Below are 21,429 nucleotides of genomic sequence, written 5' to 3'. Positions count from 1 at the left end.
ACCTTATTTGAACTCGGCTCACAGCACAGTCACACTGAGTCAACTCCAGTCTGTCAGTGCACACACAGTCGGCTCGTTTCATTCCTACAAGGACTTCTCAACAGGATAAACACACCATTTTTAAGAGGTACATTTCAGTGTAGCTTTTTAATGGGCAATAAATCTGTGTCCACAGGCGTAGGATGATACCCGCGGTACACCTCAGGGAGCACATCCATTTTTCTCTGTGGCCGTCAGAGACAGGGGTCTTTTCATTCGCTTCCATTACTCTTATCTGATCAGGGTGAGGCACCCACTCCATAGGCATCAAGTCACACCGGGGGCTTTCCTGCCACATCAAAATCCGCAGAAAAACTACAGGGAATGCGACATACAAGTTCACTTTTCCCGTAACCGGTGCCGACATGACAGATTACGAGAACACAGTAGTCAAAATAAATGACTATTTTTTAGCTAATTGCGCATGTAATACCTTGATCACATTAACACTATACTTTACATACATTATCTACTTCATCAGAGGGACAGTGTCACATCTTTGCACGACATTCGGGATCAACAGTCCATTACAAATTCAATGCAAAAAAAAAAGAAAAGAAAAACCTCTGTTAATTACTCCATAGATTCCCGTCACTACACTGGATTTGTTCAAAAGCATCCTGGGATGTAAAAGGTAGTTATGTTTTAATATAAAAAAAATATTTTTGAAGAGTTCATCACAGGATATGTTGGCGTGGACGGAGCGAGCACAGTAAGTATTCCTTTTGTCTCATTTTCTATTCAAACATCTCAACTCGTGGTCAAGTGTTAGCAACACTGGTTCCTTTCAATCCAAACGACATTGGAAATCGGAAGAAATTTCCAATTTGGACGGCGCCACCAAACAGAGAGCGACACTTGTTCGAGAAAAGCGGAGGAGGAAGATGGGCGGGAGAGGAGGCGTGGTGAAGCAGAGATGCTATCAGGTATATTTTTCGCTGGGACCTGTGCTGACTGAGAAGGGCGGACAAGACGTCTCTATTCCAGCAGGAAAGCGTTCAAATTATACTCAAGTGTATGCCGAGCACTCACAATTGAGCAGGAAAATCATTACAATGAGACCATGTCACCGATAACCACACACTGTCCCACTGCGGACTCTTCCCAATTGAACAATCTTCAGTTTAAAAAAAAACAACAAAAACAAACGTGGGGGTCTTTGGACTGCTGGAAATGTTTTAATGGGTTAATGCAGGCATTCTTGCTGACAACAACTTCATCTTTTTTGCTTCAAAACAAAAAGTAGTTCCAACATCTCAACGCGACGCTGAACGGCGGGGAGTAATATCACGTAAAAATGATGCTACTCTTTTTAATTTACAAAATCCTCAGAAGTGTCTGCCACACCACACGACATATAAGACTGACTGAATAAACATGACGACCCCCTCCCCGTCCCGCCCCTCCCCAATTCAAAACACAGAATAACGTTTGCCGGTAGAAGTGATGCTCAGCATCCTACAAATATCCAAGCGTGTTAGAGGAAAATTTTTTGCACATACTCAATTCATTTAATTCCGCACAAATATGTCAGATAATTGCAGAAAACAAATTGGTAAAAAAAAAACAAAATTGGACACTTTGTTTGACAATAACATGACCATGCATTAGTCTCTCCACTTTTAGTTAACCACAATATACTGAGAATATATATTTGCAAGTTGGCAATATTAAGGAAAACAATTCTTAAAATTTAATCTATAACAGTTTCACAGACGTATGATCTGGAATATGCCATTCAGATGGGAGACTGAGTAAATACTTCCATATACTTCCAATGTATTTAATATATTAGGGCCAAGGTACAGACGACACGTCCCGTCTCACATGAATTATTAGGATTGACACTGAGTCTTCGTAATGGCAGATTACTAGTTTTCCCCACAAATATGCAAAAGAACAGACTTTGTTGTACACTGGTCTTCTGAAGATGGTTCAACTGTCATTTACATAGAAATGGTGCCATCAATATGGGGCATACACATCTTTTAAAAAGTGTAAAGAACTGACCTTGCACTGAAAGTGTTCATGCTTTTTAATGTCTAGTCACAAAACGGGCTAAACATTACAAATATATATAATATTTCCCATTTAGTTAAACCTTTGTTACGTTCCTATAGAACTCCATATCAAAATGACTATTCATGGGAACTAGTGCAACCTGGAGGTGGCCTGGTCTTTGTGACAAGGCAGGCACAGGGTAAAATAGACAAGGTACTCTAGAGCAGCTCCAGAGCAATGGCAGATATATTAAGGCCATTTTTTTATTTCTTTTTTTTAATTACAGGAAAAATAAGACAGTAGCATTCAGCTTGACTTGCGACCTGGGCTGAACAGAATCCAGCTAAAGGAAGCAAAGCAAGCAAGCAACGCTGACTGAACCAATCTTTTTCCCCAATCCACTGATGTCAGTCGTCCGCGTGCCAGCCTCCCCACACTCCTGGCCAGAAAGCTCCACTCCTCTTTATTCAAGTGTGTTCCATTTTGGTGGAAATAAGAGTGGTATCCTTGCTAGTCCTTCCTCTGTAAACCCATGCTTCACACCTCCAATAAAGTCCTGGGGCAGTCGAGCAGTCAGGACTGTTTTAGACGCTTCCTAGGAAGACCGAAGGGTGGGCACTGTGCTGACGCCAGGGCACGAAAGGCCTCCGCTACCAAGTGAGGATGGGACTGGATCATTGACTTCCAGCCTGCAGTCTCCATTATGTCTGTAGCATGACTGTAAGCACAGGGAAAAATGGAGTTAACACTCAGACACACAAATGTGCACATTAAAAATCAATAAACACAAATGAGACCATAATGACAGCACCAATAAGGAGGGACTTGATTTGTGAGTTTCATCGTGCAACTTGAAACGGACCGTTAGCGCTTTGTGTGCGAAGTGTGAAATTAATGCAGTGGATTATAACATCGTCGCACTTTTGAGTGCGACCGAGACAGACGCGAGTTCAATATTTCAAGGTGTCCTATAATAACACAATACATCATCGGGAAGAGAAAAAAAACGTCCTTTAGCGACCACCGCCGCCTTTCTCTTTAAAATTCTACAAATATTCCATTTCCAGAGTTTATGCAGGTATGAGTCTATTAATAACAGGGATACAAAGATATGGCGCTTCAAACTCAGAAGGCAAATAGCACTCTGTCTGCCTGGGCTAAAACAATGAATTCTAATGCATCTGGTTGGCGGGAGAGATAAGAGCGTGTTATTAATCTTGTGTCACATATATCAGCTAATTACATACTTGCTATTCCAGTTCTTTCCATCTTTACAGCCCAGCTGTCTCAGGACACTGCACCTATGGCAAGGAGATAAAAAGGTAAGCATTCAGGGCTGGTAAACAGAAATGGCAGCAGAAATTTATCATTGGAGGTTTTTTTCTATTTTTTTCTTTTTTTTTGCGATACTTGCCTGTTGATAAAATCTATGGCTTGTGCTTTGAGCTGCTCGGCACTGTGCAAGTCTGCTAGGATGAGGGTGTCGGCCACATTCTCCACTGAAAGGCTGTTGCACAGGGCCTCTTCACACATGACCTTTAAACGCTCCAAAGCGTACTGGGGGGATGGCGGGTGAAGGGGTGCACAATAAACAGCGGTTACATTTCGGACTCATGTGTGGATGCCCACGGTTTGTTAGTACTAAGAAACGCTAAATCAATCTGTATGGAGTTGTTTTTGTTTATAACGATGCCTTCACTTCGAATGAAAAAGAGCAGGATCACAACATAATTTTACCACATTTATCAATTTTGCAATAACTATTATGGGTTCACCATTTAACTAATGGTTTCTAATAGAGATCAGATCTCGAACAGAATCTCATCCCATCTTTTCTACATAATAAAATAAACAATATTTTTGACTGAAGTTTAGAGAGAAAGAAGAGAAAAGAACAGAATCCTGCTGTGAGGTTGCAGGTGCTGCTGAAAGAAAGAGAGAAAGGGGTTGAGGTTGTCAGCTAAACCGACGTGTTTGTAAAACAAAATGTTGTTTAGCCGCGACCAAAATAGTGAAAATAATAGTGGTTGATAATGGTGGTTTGATACCAGAGCATTTACACACATATTCTGTACAAAGACTGACGAGTGTCGTCGTTTCCAGAAACAGGCAGAGAGCAAATAAAAATGAGGCACTGGAATAAAAACAACCAATTATGTCAACAGCACATCACAGGTAGGGCGAGGTAAAAAAAAAAAATGTTTTTTGCGATTCTCATTTGAAAGATAGATTCATAAAATCCTTTAATATATGCCATTTCCTGTATCCTCTACAGTCTTGAGTCTTGTGAAACTATTCCGTTCACACAACTTTATTGGTGTAGAGCCAGAGATCGGGGTTCCCACACCTCGGCTGATATCAAATTTAAGGACTTTTCAAAGACAAAGCCAGTCTTCTTCAAGAAGCCAGAGAACTTGTAATTTGCATTTCCCAGGCATCACATAATTTACCCTCTCTTGCTTAATGTTACTCATTGTTCTCATTGGAATCTCACGTAAGAACCTGTGGGAACCCCACAGAGACACTTCCACATAATGTTTTTAAGACGCTTTGGTGCTGTGACTGACAGATTTATTTGACTATTATTTTCATCACAAAAGACATATCACTTTTGTCTTCTTCTGATAAGCAAAGACGGCATAAATGCAGGCCAAGCTGCACTCACAGCGCCCTCTGCTGAACAACCATTCCTAATGACCTGCGGTTACATAGCACATACTCCAAGAGGAGAAATATCGAGTCAGCTGTAAAACTGCAGCAATTAGAAATTAAACTCAACATGTCCTGCAAAATATGTACGCAAAAAGTGTTCAATATATCCAATGTCGATATACAAATGACACAAAAAAGATTTAAGTCTCAACGTAAAAGTATCAAAAATTACTTTCCTTGATTTATCCAGAACTATCGAGTTTGTTCGGTTAAATGTTAGAAAATGTTTTTCAGTGTTTACTAAACCTGGAAATGATGCTGTTTTCAAATGTCTTGATTTGTCCTCAAACCAAAATGATTAAATTTGAATGATTTCTTTGCAATGTGCAGCAAAGAAACCAGAAAATATAATAATTTAAGAAGCTAAAAAAATCAGAAAGCTTGTTCTAATTACTGAAAGACCACCAACTGATTAATTGATAATCAAAATAATTAATTTGGCAATCGAATAATCGCGGATTCATCGAATAATCGTTGCAGCCGTAAATTCAAGTCTCATGTTTTAAACCCATGTCCTCACCAATATCTGCATATTTCAATTACAATGTTGTACTGAACTGTCTATTGTCATCATTATTTTTATAAAAAGAGAATTACTTATTATTATAAAATGTGTGTTATGACATTTTCAATATTACCACATGCCCACAGAAATATCACCAACTACCATCCTCATCAATTTATGTTAATTTGAATTCTGATTTGATTATAAGCTTTAAAAATCATACACATACGAGTATTGGTAAATATGAGGAACTGTTTTACTCTTTTATATTAAAAGTGTGTGGCAAATATTGACTAAACTGTGCCTTGTGTTCTTACTTTGTCTGCAGCAGCCAGCAAATTGTCTGCCATCTTCTCCAGGTTTGGGGCCTTTCCTGTATAGATGAAGCCCATCATTTCCTTAAAGACGTCTGGGTCCACATCACTGATGTCAACACGGTTCTGCCAGAAAGACCGAGAGTTACTCTACTGCTCAGATAACAGAGGAAGCATTCAGAGAGCGCAGACCTCCACCAAAGCAGCTCAGTTTCTCTTGCACTTTACTTGTTTGAGTCTACTCAGTCAGACAGAGAAATGCAGCTGAAAATATAGTGGGGGACAGTATAGGAAAGAAGAACATGACCTCTGAAAACAAAGCACGTAAACATGTATTCTTACCTTTTTACTTTCTTCCATTTCATGTTCAAACATAGCATTAAAGACGGGTGATCTCGCTGTCAAAAAAAAAAGAAGAGGATGTTGTTAAATATAATGACAAGCCAACATCACAGGAAGCATGTTAACAAAACAAAACCAGAAGCTTTGAAAAAGACATACTAACATTATTAGGGCCTTATGACTTAAGTGATACTGAAAACTTGGACAGAATTGTGTAATAGAGCAGAACTTTTTCCTGAGAGGTCGGAACGTTCTGCCAAAACAGAGGGGACTCTTATGCCTATGGGACCAGCAAAGATTCCCTTCACAACAACGTCTAAGCAGCCATCTGTGATAAACGCAGTCTAAAAACCTGCGAAATTCAAAACTAGCTCCTAAATTCAGGTGCCAGATGATATTCCAGCACAAACACAGAAAAGCTTATACCAAAAAACAGGAAAAAGGGTTTTTTAATATGGTTTGCTGTTAAAATAAGTGTAAAAATATTCAATAACAAAACTTTTAATTGGGGAAAAACTGAATTTCAGAACATTTTTTATGGGATTTGAAAAAATAAAACAGATTTCATAGGGCTCTATGTTGTATCAGACAAAGAATAGAGTTTTTGATAGACCAGCATATAATAAGACACAGCTGTCTCACATGGATAAAGTGCACAAAAACATGGACTGTTACAACTGAAGTATTGTGGCTGGAAAATACTGCAAAATCTTTCGAGTGGCCACTTTGTCAGCATTTCCCCCCTCACTATTGCAGTTGTCACCATGTCTAATGGAGACAAGCTGAAGAGGAGAGCCAGCCTCTCAATCTTCCAGATCCTACAATCAGCAGGGCCAAGCAGGAGCAAGCATGAGCAGTGAGGTGGATTAACACACCCAGTGCAGAACTCAGGCAGAAATACAGACCTGACATAGCCTTTCCAGGTGCTAATGTGGTTCTAACTGCACAGTTTAGAGGATTCTGTCCAGCTTACACGTTGCTAAATACTCTTTATTCAAATCGTATTACACCAATTCGATAAGAACTTCAGTTCCAGTTAATCCTCTCCAACAACTCATTTTAGACATCTTTCTATGCATTTAACACATGGAGACCAGAGGACCATTCCAATTCAGTTGTAATGCTCCAAGTCAAAAAGGTCAAGGATGCGCGCTTACCTGCAAGGATGGATTTGTGAGCTTTGAACTCCTGTCCTCCCACATAAAGACTGCAGTCTGTGAAGCGTGAACACTCCCATAGATTCCCTAGGTCGTCAGACAGCTGACACTCCGGTACTTTCAGCATGTTCATGTTGGACTGGCCCGAAATGTTAACGGAGTCCTGGACAACGCTTACCTGTAAACGAGAGGCAAAAGAGAGAGACGATCACATGCTGTGGCAGCTTCACGTATAAAGAGAATGTGTCTCACTGCTCTGGACGATAATCTTTTTAATGTGTATTTTCATTAATCCTACAGTGGGAGGGTGTGTTACTCGCAAAAAACGCAAACAACTTTGCCGAAACACCTAATGCAAGAAAATGCATTTTGTCTTTAATTTGTTTTTTTCCTTGGTATAATTCTGGAACTACTACAAAGTATTCAGCCAATTGCATTTGCCTGAAACTTAATTGAAGTCTTCCCTTGAAAGAACATTTTAATAGACATTTATTCTTCTTGACACGTTGAATTAAATTATCGTCGTAAATGATGGGAGGAGGACAGACTACTTTGTTTACTAAGACGATACAATTTGAAGGAAATGCCATCAAACATTTGTATTTAAATGGCACTGCAGCTCACACTGACAGAATTAAGGGACTTTTGCCATAGTACTGATGAAAAGACATGATGCAAAAATCTGATGAATCGTATCGCACACACAACACAGCAGTAGCGATACAGGTAAAACAGCAGGTGGCTGAGGAAATAATGAAAATAAATACCCAAATGTAGCTTTGATCATTGCAAATGGATAACATTTGCATTCCAAACTTATGTCGTGTGTCACTTATGTTTAAAAGTCAAAATAAATATTATTAAACTGCTTTGAAAAGAACCTAACCACCTCCATTTTTTTTTTTTCCAAAATCAAAAGAGAAATCATTTTCTCCCATTTTCTTTAGACAGACGAGAGGAAAATTAGTTATTGTCCAAATTGATGGCCAAAAAAAAAAACTGTGTTTATCACAGGCAAGGGTTAAATGTGGATCTGTGTCAACTAGAAAGCAACAGAAAAACATTTACCTCACAAAAGAGTGTGAGCTTGTCATCTGGTAAGAGCCCATTGGTTTCATCGAGGAGGAAATCTCTCCTTATAAATTTTTTGAAGCCCCAGTCTTTACCTTGGACAAATCTGTATGCTCTTTGGCTTTCTGCAATGAGAAGAATGCAACACAAAGTCTGTTAATTACTAAGCAACAACATAAGTGGTGACATAAAAGAGCATCAAATGCAAAGAACAAGTGGATGAAATGAAAAGTTTCCTCGTACTCACCCATCGCTTTCGTCTCCTCTCTTTTAGCGTTCAACAATGAAAACTTGAACTTTGCTCTGACTTCACTTTTTGGACAACTAACAAGTAGTAAATACAGTGACAGATAGTCTTTGCTTTCATCATCAAGTCCCTTTGGATTGACTCGCAGACACCTGGAAAGTAAACAGATGCCATTGCACATGAGTAATCTCATAAAACTTACACAAGACGGTCGCAGCTCCTTTTATCACTTGTCAAAACAAGACGAGCAGGGGTGACTTTGTCTTGTTTTGAGGAAGTCATTTATGTGGAGCTGCCACACAAATATAAAACTGATTTTTCGAAAAAAAAGACATTTCAAGAGTTTGAGAACTTTCAAGGACAGATAATTGTTCATTACATAAATTTAAAACCAAACAAATGCATTCAAGTATTAATATAAATCCTAAAACAATCTAAAGGCCTACATTTAATCACAGACCAAGACATCTTCACTAGCTAGGGAGACATTGCAATTAAGCACAGTGAGAAATTCAAATTGAGTACCAACCATTTCATTTTGTCATTTGGACCAGAGGAGAAGGTTGAGCTCTTCAACACCTCTCCCATCTCTTCTCTGCAAAAACTAAAGTTGTTTATGGTCCACATGTAGGAAAACTTCACAACTTTGACCTTGGAACCAGCAGAAGAAACACAAACAGAACCGTCAAACTAAATCTCTCCCATTTCCCTATTTCCAACAAAATTGCTTTACTGTGGTAAGACATGGTTTACATGGTTTGCTAATTGCATGATTTGAAGTTGCAAATTCGATTTGAAAACCATGTTGAATCTTAACATTCCATCCATTCATATAAATATACACTACACACTATGAACAGACCAATAAAATAGAAGTATAAGTAAAACATATAATTTGTAAGGAATGAATAAGAGCCAAATTCAGGCTACTAAAACGTATTTTTGAGATCCAGGGTAGTATTTGCATGGGTGAATTATCAATTATTCAAAGATAGTGTGAGAAAAAAAACAAAGCAAACATTGGTATAAGCTTTCATCCAAAAGTGTTACTTTAACAAACAGTGGATCATTATTTAATAAGCTAAAACATCATCAGTTTGTACTTGAAACACAATGCAATCCGACATCTTTGTTATGTATACAAATGCTCATACCTGTGTGTAACACCAGCTTTCTGCCACAGGTCCACTCGACATCTCCCCAGGAGGGGGAGGGGTGGGAACCCGTGACATTGCCCTCTTTGGAGTACCACTCACTTCCGTCTCTGAAGCACTAATAAATGCAAGACAGCAAATGTCATTATTTTTGCACAAATTAAAACCAATCATGTCGCTTACAAATGAAAGAACTCAAGTCTGTTCCTGATCTGATTACGATAACAAAAACTAGGTCACTGCAAAGACAAACATGTGATTATAGTAAACTCTAACCACTGAAATGTGTCACAGATAGTGACTGAAATTTGAAATCCTTTACTGCATGGCCACAAAAATCCTAATGGTTATTCTCAACATCATCGGGTGATATAAATTGTGAAGCACACAGAAAAAACGTGTCAAACAATCAAATGACAGTGGTTAAAAAAATAAATAAAAGACTGTGGGCTGTTGGTGTTCAAATCAGTCAATGTGTTACACTAGAAATTGTTGAAAGGCAATCAAAAGGCAACCACACTAGAATGAGCTTGAATGTCTTTTTTCAAAAAGGTGAGCAGAAAGGACAGGAAAGGCAGCTCAACATTGCAATTCTCAAGTGCAGGCACAAAAGGGTGTCTTATTTACATAGAAAATAGTACATTTACGGTTTCCACACAAAATATTCCACAAATAGGACCAATATTACATTGTCTTGAGCTGCCTATCCCCTGTAACAATGACAATAAATGCGACACTGTCAACCTGGTTAACTGCTAAAAAAGATCAAAATAAACAAGCATTTCTGTACTTTCCATCTTAGGGGAGAGTTTGTTAAGTAAAAGTAGCAGCCCACACATTTTGACTCAACAGTCTCCATCAGGGCACGCACTAGTGTGACGCGAGAGATGGTTATCAGGAAAGGTTTCTGAATGACTCTTTTGGATTGCTATCCAACACTTCATGGACTCTTCCCTTTAGGTCATAAGGATTGACCTTATTGTGAATTTTGAACAAACTATAGAGCTCTGGTAGGTGATGTCACACAACTCAGTACTGTAACTCACAGAATCCAAACAACACCACCATTTTGTCAGAAAGCTGCTACTGTCCATAGACATATAAAACAGGCAACATGTGTACCAGGAAATTATGTCGATAACTGTAATGAGCTCTGATAACTGAAGTCACGCAACCAAGGTAACCCAATTTTGGCAGGGAATAAAGCTGTTTGCATACAAAGATATATAACCGGCAGCATATGCTGTATAACTGGCTATATGTCAGTTTATTTGTCTTTTCACCGGCTGCTTTCATAAAAAGTGAAGATGGTGGATAAATGTTGTGTGCCAAGATGATGAAACAGTTGTGGACAGGCTAATTGGAGAGGATTTTACCAGATCACCAAGGATCCTGAGGACAGCAGAGGTGGATCACTGCTATGAAACACCCAAAGTGAGTGTAGAAGACAGAATGACGGAACCCCACAGACCATATCAAGTACTGTTGTGAATCACAACGTTGAAGTTTGCATCCAGATTAGTAGCTTCATGATCGGCAGATAAGGGTAAACCTTTGGGAAATGCAACTTATATGCTTCTTATTGACGTAAAAGTGCATGTATGTAAACCTTAGTGTATTTTAACACACTAATATAAAAAGTTACAGACAAGATTGTTTTAATCCAAGTTTCCCCTGAGCTGCCAACCAGGAAGCCGTGAATCTGTACAGCGACTTCAGCATTGTTACAGAACTAATTCATTTAGATAGTGTTTATTTTAAAGGCTGCAGATCTGGTCAGGTGTGGCTGCATTCCATTCTCATACGCTTCCATACTCCATATTCATTTTAACAGAAGCTTTTCCAGCTGTGAGCAACCCGAGTCGACATCCAGAGCTCTATTCATGTTTCACACAAAGTTTATCCGTCTAAAAGGTGGGTTTTACTTCTCTAAAAATGTATAAACAGAATACATTGTTCAAAAAGCGAGCAAATGTGGACAGAAGCAAAAACATAGATAAATTAGTAAAAAAAAAGAACCTCAAAACAGAGGCACCTACATGATGTAGTCATGAAGATGACGCAAATACAGAGAGGGATGCCAGTTAGAATTACTGCTCTTCTCGCTGCCTTCCCTGAAGTTCCCTTACAATTTGATTTACAGTGATACAGAATATCTGCTCCTGTGCGTACACACAGACAGTCAGTGTGTGTGTGTGTTAGTGACAACATTAAACATAATTAGTTTAACGTCTGCATTTACAATCTTCACAAATTAGACCATGTCAAATGTGCAAGTGTGATAATAGCCATGATAGGAGTAACTATAAAAGGCCATTTGGTACATCATAACTTCAGTGCATGAATTAGAGGACTTTAAAATCAGTATTGAGAGAATCAAGTTGTGTATGCTGACATTTGTTTACAGTGAAAATTTCATCAACTGTTCACTACAGTACACTGCTACTACTTTTCGTAATAATGGTTCAACACAAAATGTGAATCACTTTGGGCAAGAATCAAATGAAGATGTTCACATCACCTCTTGGTTGAAATGCACAGTGATGACAGTTCTCTATGTTATCACGGGATCCTTCATGGCCCCATCTCCATGTCCCACTCTACAAAAGAAAAGTAGACATTAAGCCTTAGAAATGGACCTTCTCACCATGTCCAGAAGGTAATTGAGAGTCATTACCTTACCTAAGCATCTGGCACTACAAAAGTCTCAGTTCTCACACACCGCACCAGAACTACAACATCGAACCAAGGATATAAATTATATATGCAAGTTACAAAAACTTAAGATCTTTCAAACTACTTAAGAAATACGCCCCAAGAAAACTAATTGAATCATATGTCAGATTGATAGGACACTACAGGGGTGGGTTTTCATTATGTTGCCAAATGTAATATTACTGAACGTATCATGCTTTATCGTCTTATATTACTGTCTGTTTGGCCTGAGCGCTAGTCAGTTGAATTAGCTACATGAATATTCACATACAACTTTGTTTGGTTAACTCATTAGCTGGAGTCGTGCTGTGCTGCCTCGACAATAACAAAGGTGATGTTAGCAGAAAGACATCCAGTCAGTATACATATGTTCAAAGATTAACGGCCAAAGCTTTATAGAGCTCCGTGGCTCATTCTAGCCTAGCATCATATGCTAGTCGCGATGTAAGCGGATGCGACTACTCTTAATACAAAGTCGATATCACTGGAAAGCAACAGCCCAATGTTAGCGCACCACCAACCAAAGTGTCAACACTAATTCACATGCCATCATCATGAATGCTGCTTCGATATGGCTTCAACATATAAGCTAGTTGAACGAAGAAAAATACTTCCAACCCAAACTAAAAAAAAAGTATACGACACAGATAAACTGGTGTGCAATGCGTATTTAGCTAACACAAGACTGCATTTGATGATCTCATTAGCAAGGTAAATGTTAACTTCACTTTAGCCCTAGACCGCAAATATGGCTAACACCGACCAGCTAGCTGATTAACAATACATCTATCAGCAACAACCAAGCAATCTTCCATTTCTAACGTTACCCATATGTTGCCACATAAGCTAGCTGCCGATACATCAATTCAAACTACTAATGTCCCATGAGCACAATGTAAAACACAGACTATAACAAAGGGCCTTCACTGATTCCTGTTGCAAGACGCTAGCGAACCAAGCTAACGGAAACCCTCATGTTTTGTACTGGTGGGAAAACAAACGCGGCTACTAGCTTCGGCTAGCTGCTAGCCAAAGCTAATCTCTGCACTGATGCTCACAAAAAGTTCACAAAGACACGGTGACGGCGTACCTTTAAATTTCATACTTCCATATATATCGAGGAACGCATGTAGCTCTATGTCACACTCGCTCCTTTCACCCTCGGTCACTTTAAATTCTTTTTCACTCAGTCCCTTCACAAGGCTTCTTTGTCTAGTTTATAAGTGGGCTAGCATTCATCCGTCTAGCTGGCTGGTAGCTTATCAGGTTAGAAATTATAACCATTGCGCATGCGCGAAAAACAACATCCTGGTCCATTTTTTTTCCAGCTGATTCATATAACTACTTTTACTACAACCAGGGATGGGCAGTATTTCTAATACATGTATCTAAAATATAAACGATTATTATGTAATTTGTATTTTACTGAGATGATGACAATGCCTCCAGATGCTGTATCAAATACCTTTTGTATTTTTAAAGTACAAAACAAAACAATGTGATGGCATCATAAGAACACGACATGTGATGCTGCAGATTGGACAGCATGATGTTTGGTGCTTACTTTAATTTGTCTGTACTTGTTGAACTCAGTTATTCACAAGATCCTGTTCAGTTCAACCTAATAAAGGAGACTGGCAACCCCATACTCCGCTACTCAGAGAAGTTTTGTGTCATATTATGGGCTATATTTTTCATTAGTAATGACGCCAAATAAGGTTGTGCTGTTGACTGCATTGACACAATAATTTACAATGTTTATTGTGATACATTTATTAGGTTGGTATTTTGTATTTTATTTTAAATTGCATTTTGATGTTTGTCCATGCGTGACTTCAATGTGTGTGTGTATGCAGTCCAGGTCTTACTTGTGGGGATTTGTTTACATCAGGGGTCTCAAACTGGCGGCCTGGGGGCCACATGCGGCACCCCACTTAATATCATGTTATGATGAAAACATGGCCCACGACCTCACCATCTTTTAAACACAGTGTGTAGCTGAGGCACAGCTGCCAGTGAGGTGATAGAATATAATATATGTTTGCTAGCAATGTTTTTATAACAGTAATAATAAGACATTTGGTCATAATTACGAATGGCAGCGGCCGAAACTGCTCCTGGCATGAATTTTAATAGCAGTTGTCCACACTATTATTTTGTATATTTTAAAATAAATGTCTACTTTTGATATTAATATATTCATTTTACATCATAAATAGTATTATTAAGTATACGTGTGATATCATGATGAAATATTGTGAAGAATTTTTTTTTTTTTTCCCACTTTTTGTTCACTAGGCCGGTCCCCTCTTGACCACAATAGATGCACATTGGGGCCCAGGTCATTTGAGTTTGAGACCCCTGGTTTACACAGTCACATGACCACTTTTATACCATTAAGTGGGACGTGTCGTTCTTATAGAGACAAAAAGAAAGTCCTCATAATGTAAATGACTACATTTTCAGGTGAAGACTTAAGATTAAGGTTAGGTTCAGGGTAAGGATTAGGCCCTTGTGTGTGTGTGTATTTAAATCCCCAAATGTGAATTAATGCAAAAAATGTACAGTATGTGTGAGGAGGAAGTATGCTCAGTATCTGTCTATTATATGCCAATAGTAGCCTTCACTCATAGGCTACAGACAGGAAAAATAAACAAAGAAATGAGCCTTGATATTGCGTAGCTTATACGATAGATAAAAGCCTCATCTGCAGCTAATTCTCAGCCACTGTCTTTTCTGTCTGCCTCTGATGTTTCTTGTCTAGGAAATACAAAGCAGCTGGGGGTAAGTCATTCTCTGAAACAATACTCCATAAAGACTCCCTGTAGGCCTGTGATAACTAATTCCCTTTCAGATGGATGGGCACTCTTCTGCACAGTGAGTTATACATGCTTCCTTTAACATCAGTCAGTCTACACCCATGGACCAAGTATGGGACAGTCTTTTGAAATGTTTGCACTTTATAGCGACAACAAACACCAGACCTTTAGTTTTGACCGAATATACTGTAAACACAACAGGAAAATGTCACATTTAAACAGCGGAGCCCACATCAAATGTTTTTAATATCACAGCGATAATACAGCGACACATCTTGAAGCAGAAGGGACCGACGATAAGATCATAGTTGAGGAGATAAAGGTTTACCTATCAGGGACTTAAATCAGTTTAATTTAAGGGCAGTGAAACAGGCTGAATGTGTCCACACTACAAACAACATAATCCAACAACTGGAGGGCTGAAATATCATTTAATTGTGTTTATCTGCTATTCTTTGAAAAGTTCTGGCATGCAGCACGGTGTGTGAACCCGGAGCACTTTTAAATCCAACATTCAAAGCCTTTTTTTTTTTTTTTTCAGTTTGAGATCGGTTTGATTGTCGCGTTTCTATTATTAGTGCATGTTTGGCTTCAGAATGAATAGCGCTGAATACCTGTTTTGTGTCTTTGTCCTATTTAATATGTTCATCAAGTATGAATAGCCCTCTGCATAATAGCCGTGGCAGTCCTCCACCTCCAGTCTTCAATACCGTTCTAATTAAAGGAATCTCAAAATACCTCTGATATTCTCCCTGACAAGTATTCAATGTCTTTGGTGACGAAGATGGAGACGGACAGAACTCGTGAGAAGGTACGAAACAGGCTACAGTAACAAGATGAACCCCTGCAACCTTATCAGAATGTGGGTCACACAGATGTCGAGGGGAAAATAGTGTCTGATATTGGGCACAAGTAATTTTCCAGTGAACAAAAGAAATGGAAGAAAACGTATATAACTTCCAGTTTCATCTAGTTTGATTAAATCTAAACAATGAGATCCATTGGATATTATGTAAGGATATGGAACATTTTATTAATTTCTCAGTGTATCAGTAGTCTGCAAGAACGTTCTTTATTAATAGTAGTTTCATATGTTATTATGGATGGATTCATGTTGTTTTCTTGTCTGTATTTCAGGTGAATTTGTTCTGTTATTAAATACGTTTTTTTTCTGTGTAAATAGGAGAAAAATACACGACCAATCACAAACCCCTAATCACTGAAATTGCTTCACCATATTTTAGCATTGTGGTCTCCAATTGAATAAACCCCAATGAAACATATGCAAAGTATAGAGTCCTTTCTTTACTTTACCTGATTCTACCATGACTTTTGTTTTGAAGCAAAATCAAAGTTGTTGTAAGGTTTGTGATGAAAAAAAAAGAAAAATCCTGTTAATATTTGTTACCTTCAAACACACAACAAACAACAGTAGCAGTGATTATTAATCCTTTAAGGTATGCACCAGGCAAAATGTAAAGGAAAAATTATTATTATTTGCATTTTTTATTCACTTATGAGAACAGTAACGACAATCAATACATATTTCTTTTAATTACGGTTGAGTCGTCTGTTCATAATAAAAGTACAACATTCAGAGAAGTCACATTAAGTGCAATTTCTTGATCAATAAATTAATAATTTTACCAACACTATATTTCTTTAAATACAGTTATTATAGTTATATAGTTATTGCACAGAAAAATAACCTTGTTGCTTAACAACAGGGCAAAAAAAAGTTAAAGGTGCCATATGTAAGAATGTGGCCAAAAACGGTTACTACATTCAAATTCAAAATACCGAGGTCTTTAAGTTTCATTTTCTGATGTAACTGGCAACCCGTGGTTGCTCGGCAGCCGAGACTCTACTGACTGCAATGATTGGTAGACGGCGGTAGGTGGCGCCACATGCCAAAACATGATTTCGAAACATAAACATGATTTGCAGTCTGCAAAAGATTTTTTTTAATGCAAATATTTTGGCTGTACTGTTGTTGTTGGTGAGTATGTATTCCTGAGTCTCTGTGACATATTAGGAGGATTTTATGGCCAGTTGCTTTAGATTTATTACACAATGCACCTTTAAGTTCTCATAATATATAGAATTAAGTATGGCTGCTTTATTCTTCATTTTGATATTCATTCAGTTTCTTGCACTTAAACTAGGTCAGGCAGCAGTGGTAGCAGGCTAAGCTGGGTGTATTTAAGAAGTCCCTTTCCCCAGCAAAAAAAAAAATCTCGCTGTTTCTGAGGGGATCCTAAAAACATTCCCATGCCAAATGGGATATAAAATACCTCTGGTGAGTTCTTGGTCTAACCTGAGGTCTGCTCTCAGTTGGACATGCCTGGAAAATCTCAGGAAAAAAACTTCAACGAGCTCCTTTGGAGCCAAGGGAGCGATAGCTCTTCTCCAAGCTCCCCCTGGATGCTCAAGTTCTTGCAGTCTTCAAAGGCTGAGCCCTGACACCCTTTGGGTGAACATGACTTTGGCTGCTTCTATCCACAATTTAATTCTGTGCTCATGATGAGCTCATAACTATACCTGAGAGTCAGATAATTACATTTGGCAAACAGATATGTGTATTAGTGCTGATGCCTGAATTACCTTTTGTCATATTAGTAGTAGCATCTGGCTTGTGTTAATTTCCAGTTTCCAGTTAGGCGAAGAGACGAGCGGTATTTCTACTCCCTCCTAGATGGGATGCTATAGTCCACTGCAGAATAACTTCCTATACACCTTCCTTTCTACTGAGAGCATAAAGAGGCAATTTTTAACATCTTTGTTATCACTTCTGGGCCTCCGACCTCCCACTAAAGAGGTGGCCATTCCACCCACCAGGCCATCTGTGCAGTCCCATGTCTTTACAGTCTGATGAAGGCCACAGAAGTACATCGTCTGCAATGAGAAGATATGCAGTTCTGCAGTTCACTCCAACAAAAACTCTCCTGACCCCCACAGCTGCACCTTGAGATCTTCCTAGAATGTGCTTCTCCATGACCTCCTACACCTGCATTTTTCCTTCTGCTGCAATTGCTGAAACTGCAGTCCATCTAGTTTTAAAAACCTGAAAATTAAGAACCGCTGCTGTTTTTCTATCTTATAAGAACCATTTATATACCAGGGTTTCTCACTCCTGGTCCTGGGGAGCCACTATCCTGCATCTTTTCGGTGTTTCCCTGCTCCAACACACCTGATGCAACACCTAAAACATGCAGGACAGTGGCTCCCCAGGACCAGGAGCGAGAAAAAACCCTGATTTATGCACAAGCAGAGAGCTTTTTGTGTTTTTTATTGCAGCTGAAGGTCACCACCATAGATTCTCATGTACGCTTGAACGAGGAGTGCGTACAACTTCACACCTAGATGCCACAGAGCCCTTTAAACTGGTCCTATAGTGCAGCACTGGACTCGTAAAATGTAAAAGTAATCACTGCTGTTTTTGGCAAAAGCTCCATCAGAGAGTTAGTTAGATTCAGATAACCTCCACAGCCCTAAATTGGTAGGTGGTATGGATGGATGTGTCCATTCTTAACTAAAAAAGGACAAGTCCTATAATATGTCAAATTTAAAAAAATAATTATGATCCAACCATCTCCGTGGTGACAACCCTGGATTTTTAACAACACAATTGGCAGACATCTTACCGCGTTGAGTGTACTGACACTCCAATCAAGATTAAATTACACTTGTTTCCATTTTCGCCCTTCGTAATTAAACGCTCTCCACATTTTCCTTTCCCAACAATGTTTGAGCCCTTTCACGACTTTGACAGGGCTGATTATGAGGCATGAAGCAGTTGCTCTGTTGCCAAGATGTCCATCGACAATTATTGCTATTCTTCATAGCTCATTTCCCATGGAGCAGTGAGTGAAATTGCACACTGCCTCCATGTTATTAATAGTGCCACTTGGTGTGGAAATGAGATACTAATTTAACCAAAATGAACTTTTTTTTCTTTCCAGTTTGATTATCAAATGAACTATGAAATTACTGGGAAATTGAATCACTGTTATTAGTTTGAAGATGAACACCCTTCAACCACATTCTTCAATATTTCACTTAATCAGTGAGAGCACAACTAATTCATCAGTTGTCCATTGTTGTTTGCTCGTCGGACTTTGTGTTTAACCAGTTTGTTTGTTTGTTTGTGTCAATTAAGTGCAGATCACAATTACCTCTCGTAATTTACTGTTATTGGTCATTTATTGTGAATAAATTAACAGTAAATAATGAATAATTAAAGAATGTATGAATAATTGAAGGGGCAGACACTTTACTTTGTAGCACTTTGCACATTTTGCTTGTTTTGAAGGTTTTTACCTTGAGTGAAAATGTTTCCCTATATGGTTACCGTATTAAAGGCGCCATATGTAAGAATGTGGCCAAAAACGGTTACGACATTCAAATTCAAAATACCGAGGTCTTTTAGGTTTCGTTTTCTGACATAACTGGCAACCCGTGGTTGCTCGGCAGCTGAGACTCTACTGACTGCAATGATTGGTAGACGGCGGTAAGTGGCGCCACATGCCAAAAACATGATTTCAGAACATAAACATCATTTGCAGTCTGCAAAATATTTTTTTTATGCATTATTAGGAGGATTTTATGGCCAGTTGCTTACAATTTATTACATAATGCACCTTTAAATCTGCTGTTCGGTCAGTACTACCTTCCTGTTTTAGATATAAACATGAAGTAGTTGTACCTACATAGTTGAAGAGGCATGTTTCATCAGATCACAACCAATAAAATGGGATGTTTGATCTAGAGCAACATTGTTCAGTCAAGTAAAAAGCTATTTATCAAGTTCCCCCGAAATCTCAGCAGACAACATTCAGCGTCTCATATTAGCAAACAGGAAGACATCTGTCGTGGATGACTGGATCTAAGAGTCGAAGGAGGAATAAGACATCATGACTTGATGATGAGGCATCTCATTTCGCAAGCAGGGAGCTGGCGATAACCCGTTGTTCTTCTGGTCTGCTACACCTGCACACTAACTGGCTGCTGGGACCGGCTTCTTCTTGACAAGCTCCTGTCTTCTCTGCCCTTTCATCTTCTCACTTCACAAAAGAGAGTTTTAGAAGTCTTTTATCTACGCCTGGGGGTACAGTTCCTTGTGTGCCAAGAGAGGAATTCAACCAATTAAGCCTGTGGTATTATGCTTATGAACTATGTATCACAGGAAGGTCTCCGAATGTTTTTTCACCATATATCACGCATAATTGGCAAACCTCTCCTTGGAGATAGAGAAAGTATCATAAAATTTAACACAACCTGTGCTTTTTACTTTATGTAAATGTGGCTCTTTTTTATAGTCTCAAGGTTACGGTCTCATGACTAAAACATGGGAAGCTCCCAATTTCATTACAGTGTTTAATTTTTGAGATTTGTCCGACTGTCTTATCAGGACGAATACAACTTTTTCTCTTTCTATTTTACACCTAATGACTCTCATGTGATGGTAAAATAATGTTCAAATCTCGCTTTAAGTAAGCGTATCATCTCCATCTGCAGAATGGTACTTGAAATACTCCACGCCCTCAACCCCTTTCCTCTCCTGTATTCGCTCCTCGTGTATTGTATTTGCAAAGCACATCGTTGTGTTGCTGAGGAGATACTCAGTATGGATGCATTACTGAGACTGTTGTGAGCAATTGCTGATCCCAGGGAGTGATAAAGGGAGCCCGGCTGTCTGAAAACTGAAAAAGGAGGCTGGAAAGAGTCATGGAGCACACAGACCAGGAAGGTCACCAGCTGCCAAAGAATGGCTAGACCATGTCCAGAATGCCTCTCCTCTATTTACTGGCACTAATGACATTGGGAGCCTGAGGTGGAGGGGCGTATAATTACGAGGAGGAAGTATATTTAGGACAAAAAAAAAAAAAAAAGCGGAAAAAAACACTTGTCTGATTCTAAATCATGACACAGTGATCTTGGCCTTTACACATGAACAATCGCGCGTGGATTCATTAGAAGATATGCAAACACGATAATCCCCCGGACATCCTCGCTATCTCTACCTTTGCATATGGTCATCTTAAGGACATGCGGTTATCTCTGGGACCAGAATTTACCTTTTGCTACGAGATTTATTTCCTTACAACCTTTGAGTATCGGCCCCCCAGTAAATTTGCATTCGCATCTAAAAGTCAGATTAACCACACTTGACTTGTATTGTTTTTCAAAATCTCAACAAGTTACTGCCAGAAGGCCCCATGCGTGTTTAATAACTCACTATTTTTTTCAGCATTCGTCATCTGTCAGGTTCCTGTTTTCATCAAAGTTGACAGATAATTGGATATCGTTTTGGACGGCTTTTGTTCGAAGCGAGCAGATTTCCAGCAGCGTTT

General features: G+C 38.9%; 1 protein-coding gene across 1 annotated transcript; it reads right to left on the bottom strand.

Moving 5' to 3' along the window:
- Nucleotides 1–1,476: 1,476 nt before the first annotated feature.
- spopla (speckle type BTB/POZ protein like a) lies at nucleotides 1,477–13,468 on the bottom strand. Its single transcript, XM_083908575.1, has 12 exons — nucleotides 13,348–13,468; nucleotides 12,064–12,142; nucleotides 9,543–9,660; nucleotides 8,918–9,039; nucleotides 8,389–8,540; nucleotides 8,139–8,266; nucleotides 7,071–7,248; nucleotides 5,914–5,969; nucleotides 5,575–5,697; nucleotides 3,455–3,597; nucleotides 3,288–3,341; nucleotides 1,477–2,758 (listed from the first exon to the last, which is right to left on the bottom strand). The coding sequence occupies exons 3-12, from the start codon at nucleotides 9,618–9,620 to the stop codon at nucleotides 2,614–2,616; spliced, it is 1,179 nt and encodes a 392-aa protein (XP_083764701.1). The 5' UTR covers nucleotides 9,621–9,660; nucleotides 12,064–12,142; nucleotides 13,348–13,468; the 3' UTR covers nucleotides 1,477–2,613.
- Between the last annotated feature and the right edge of the window lie 7,961 nt (nucleotides 13,469–21,429).

Source organism: Microchirus variegatus (assembly GCF_963457635.1).
Source record: "Microchirus variegatus genome assembly, chromosome: 22".
NCBI lineage: Eukaryota > Metazoa > Chordata > Actinopteri > Pleuronectiformes > Soleidae > Microchirus > Microchirus variegatus.
Note: the sequence above shows the minus strand (reverse complement) of the source record. Positions and strands in the feature narration are given on the sequence as shown.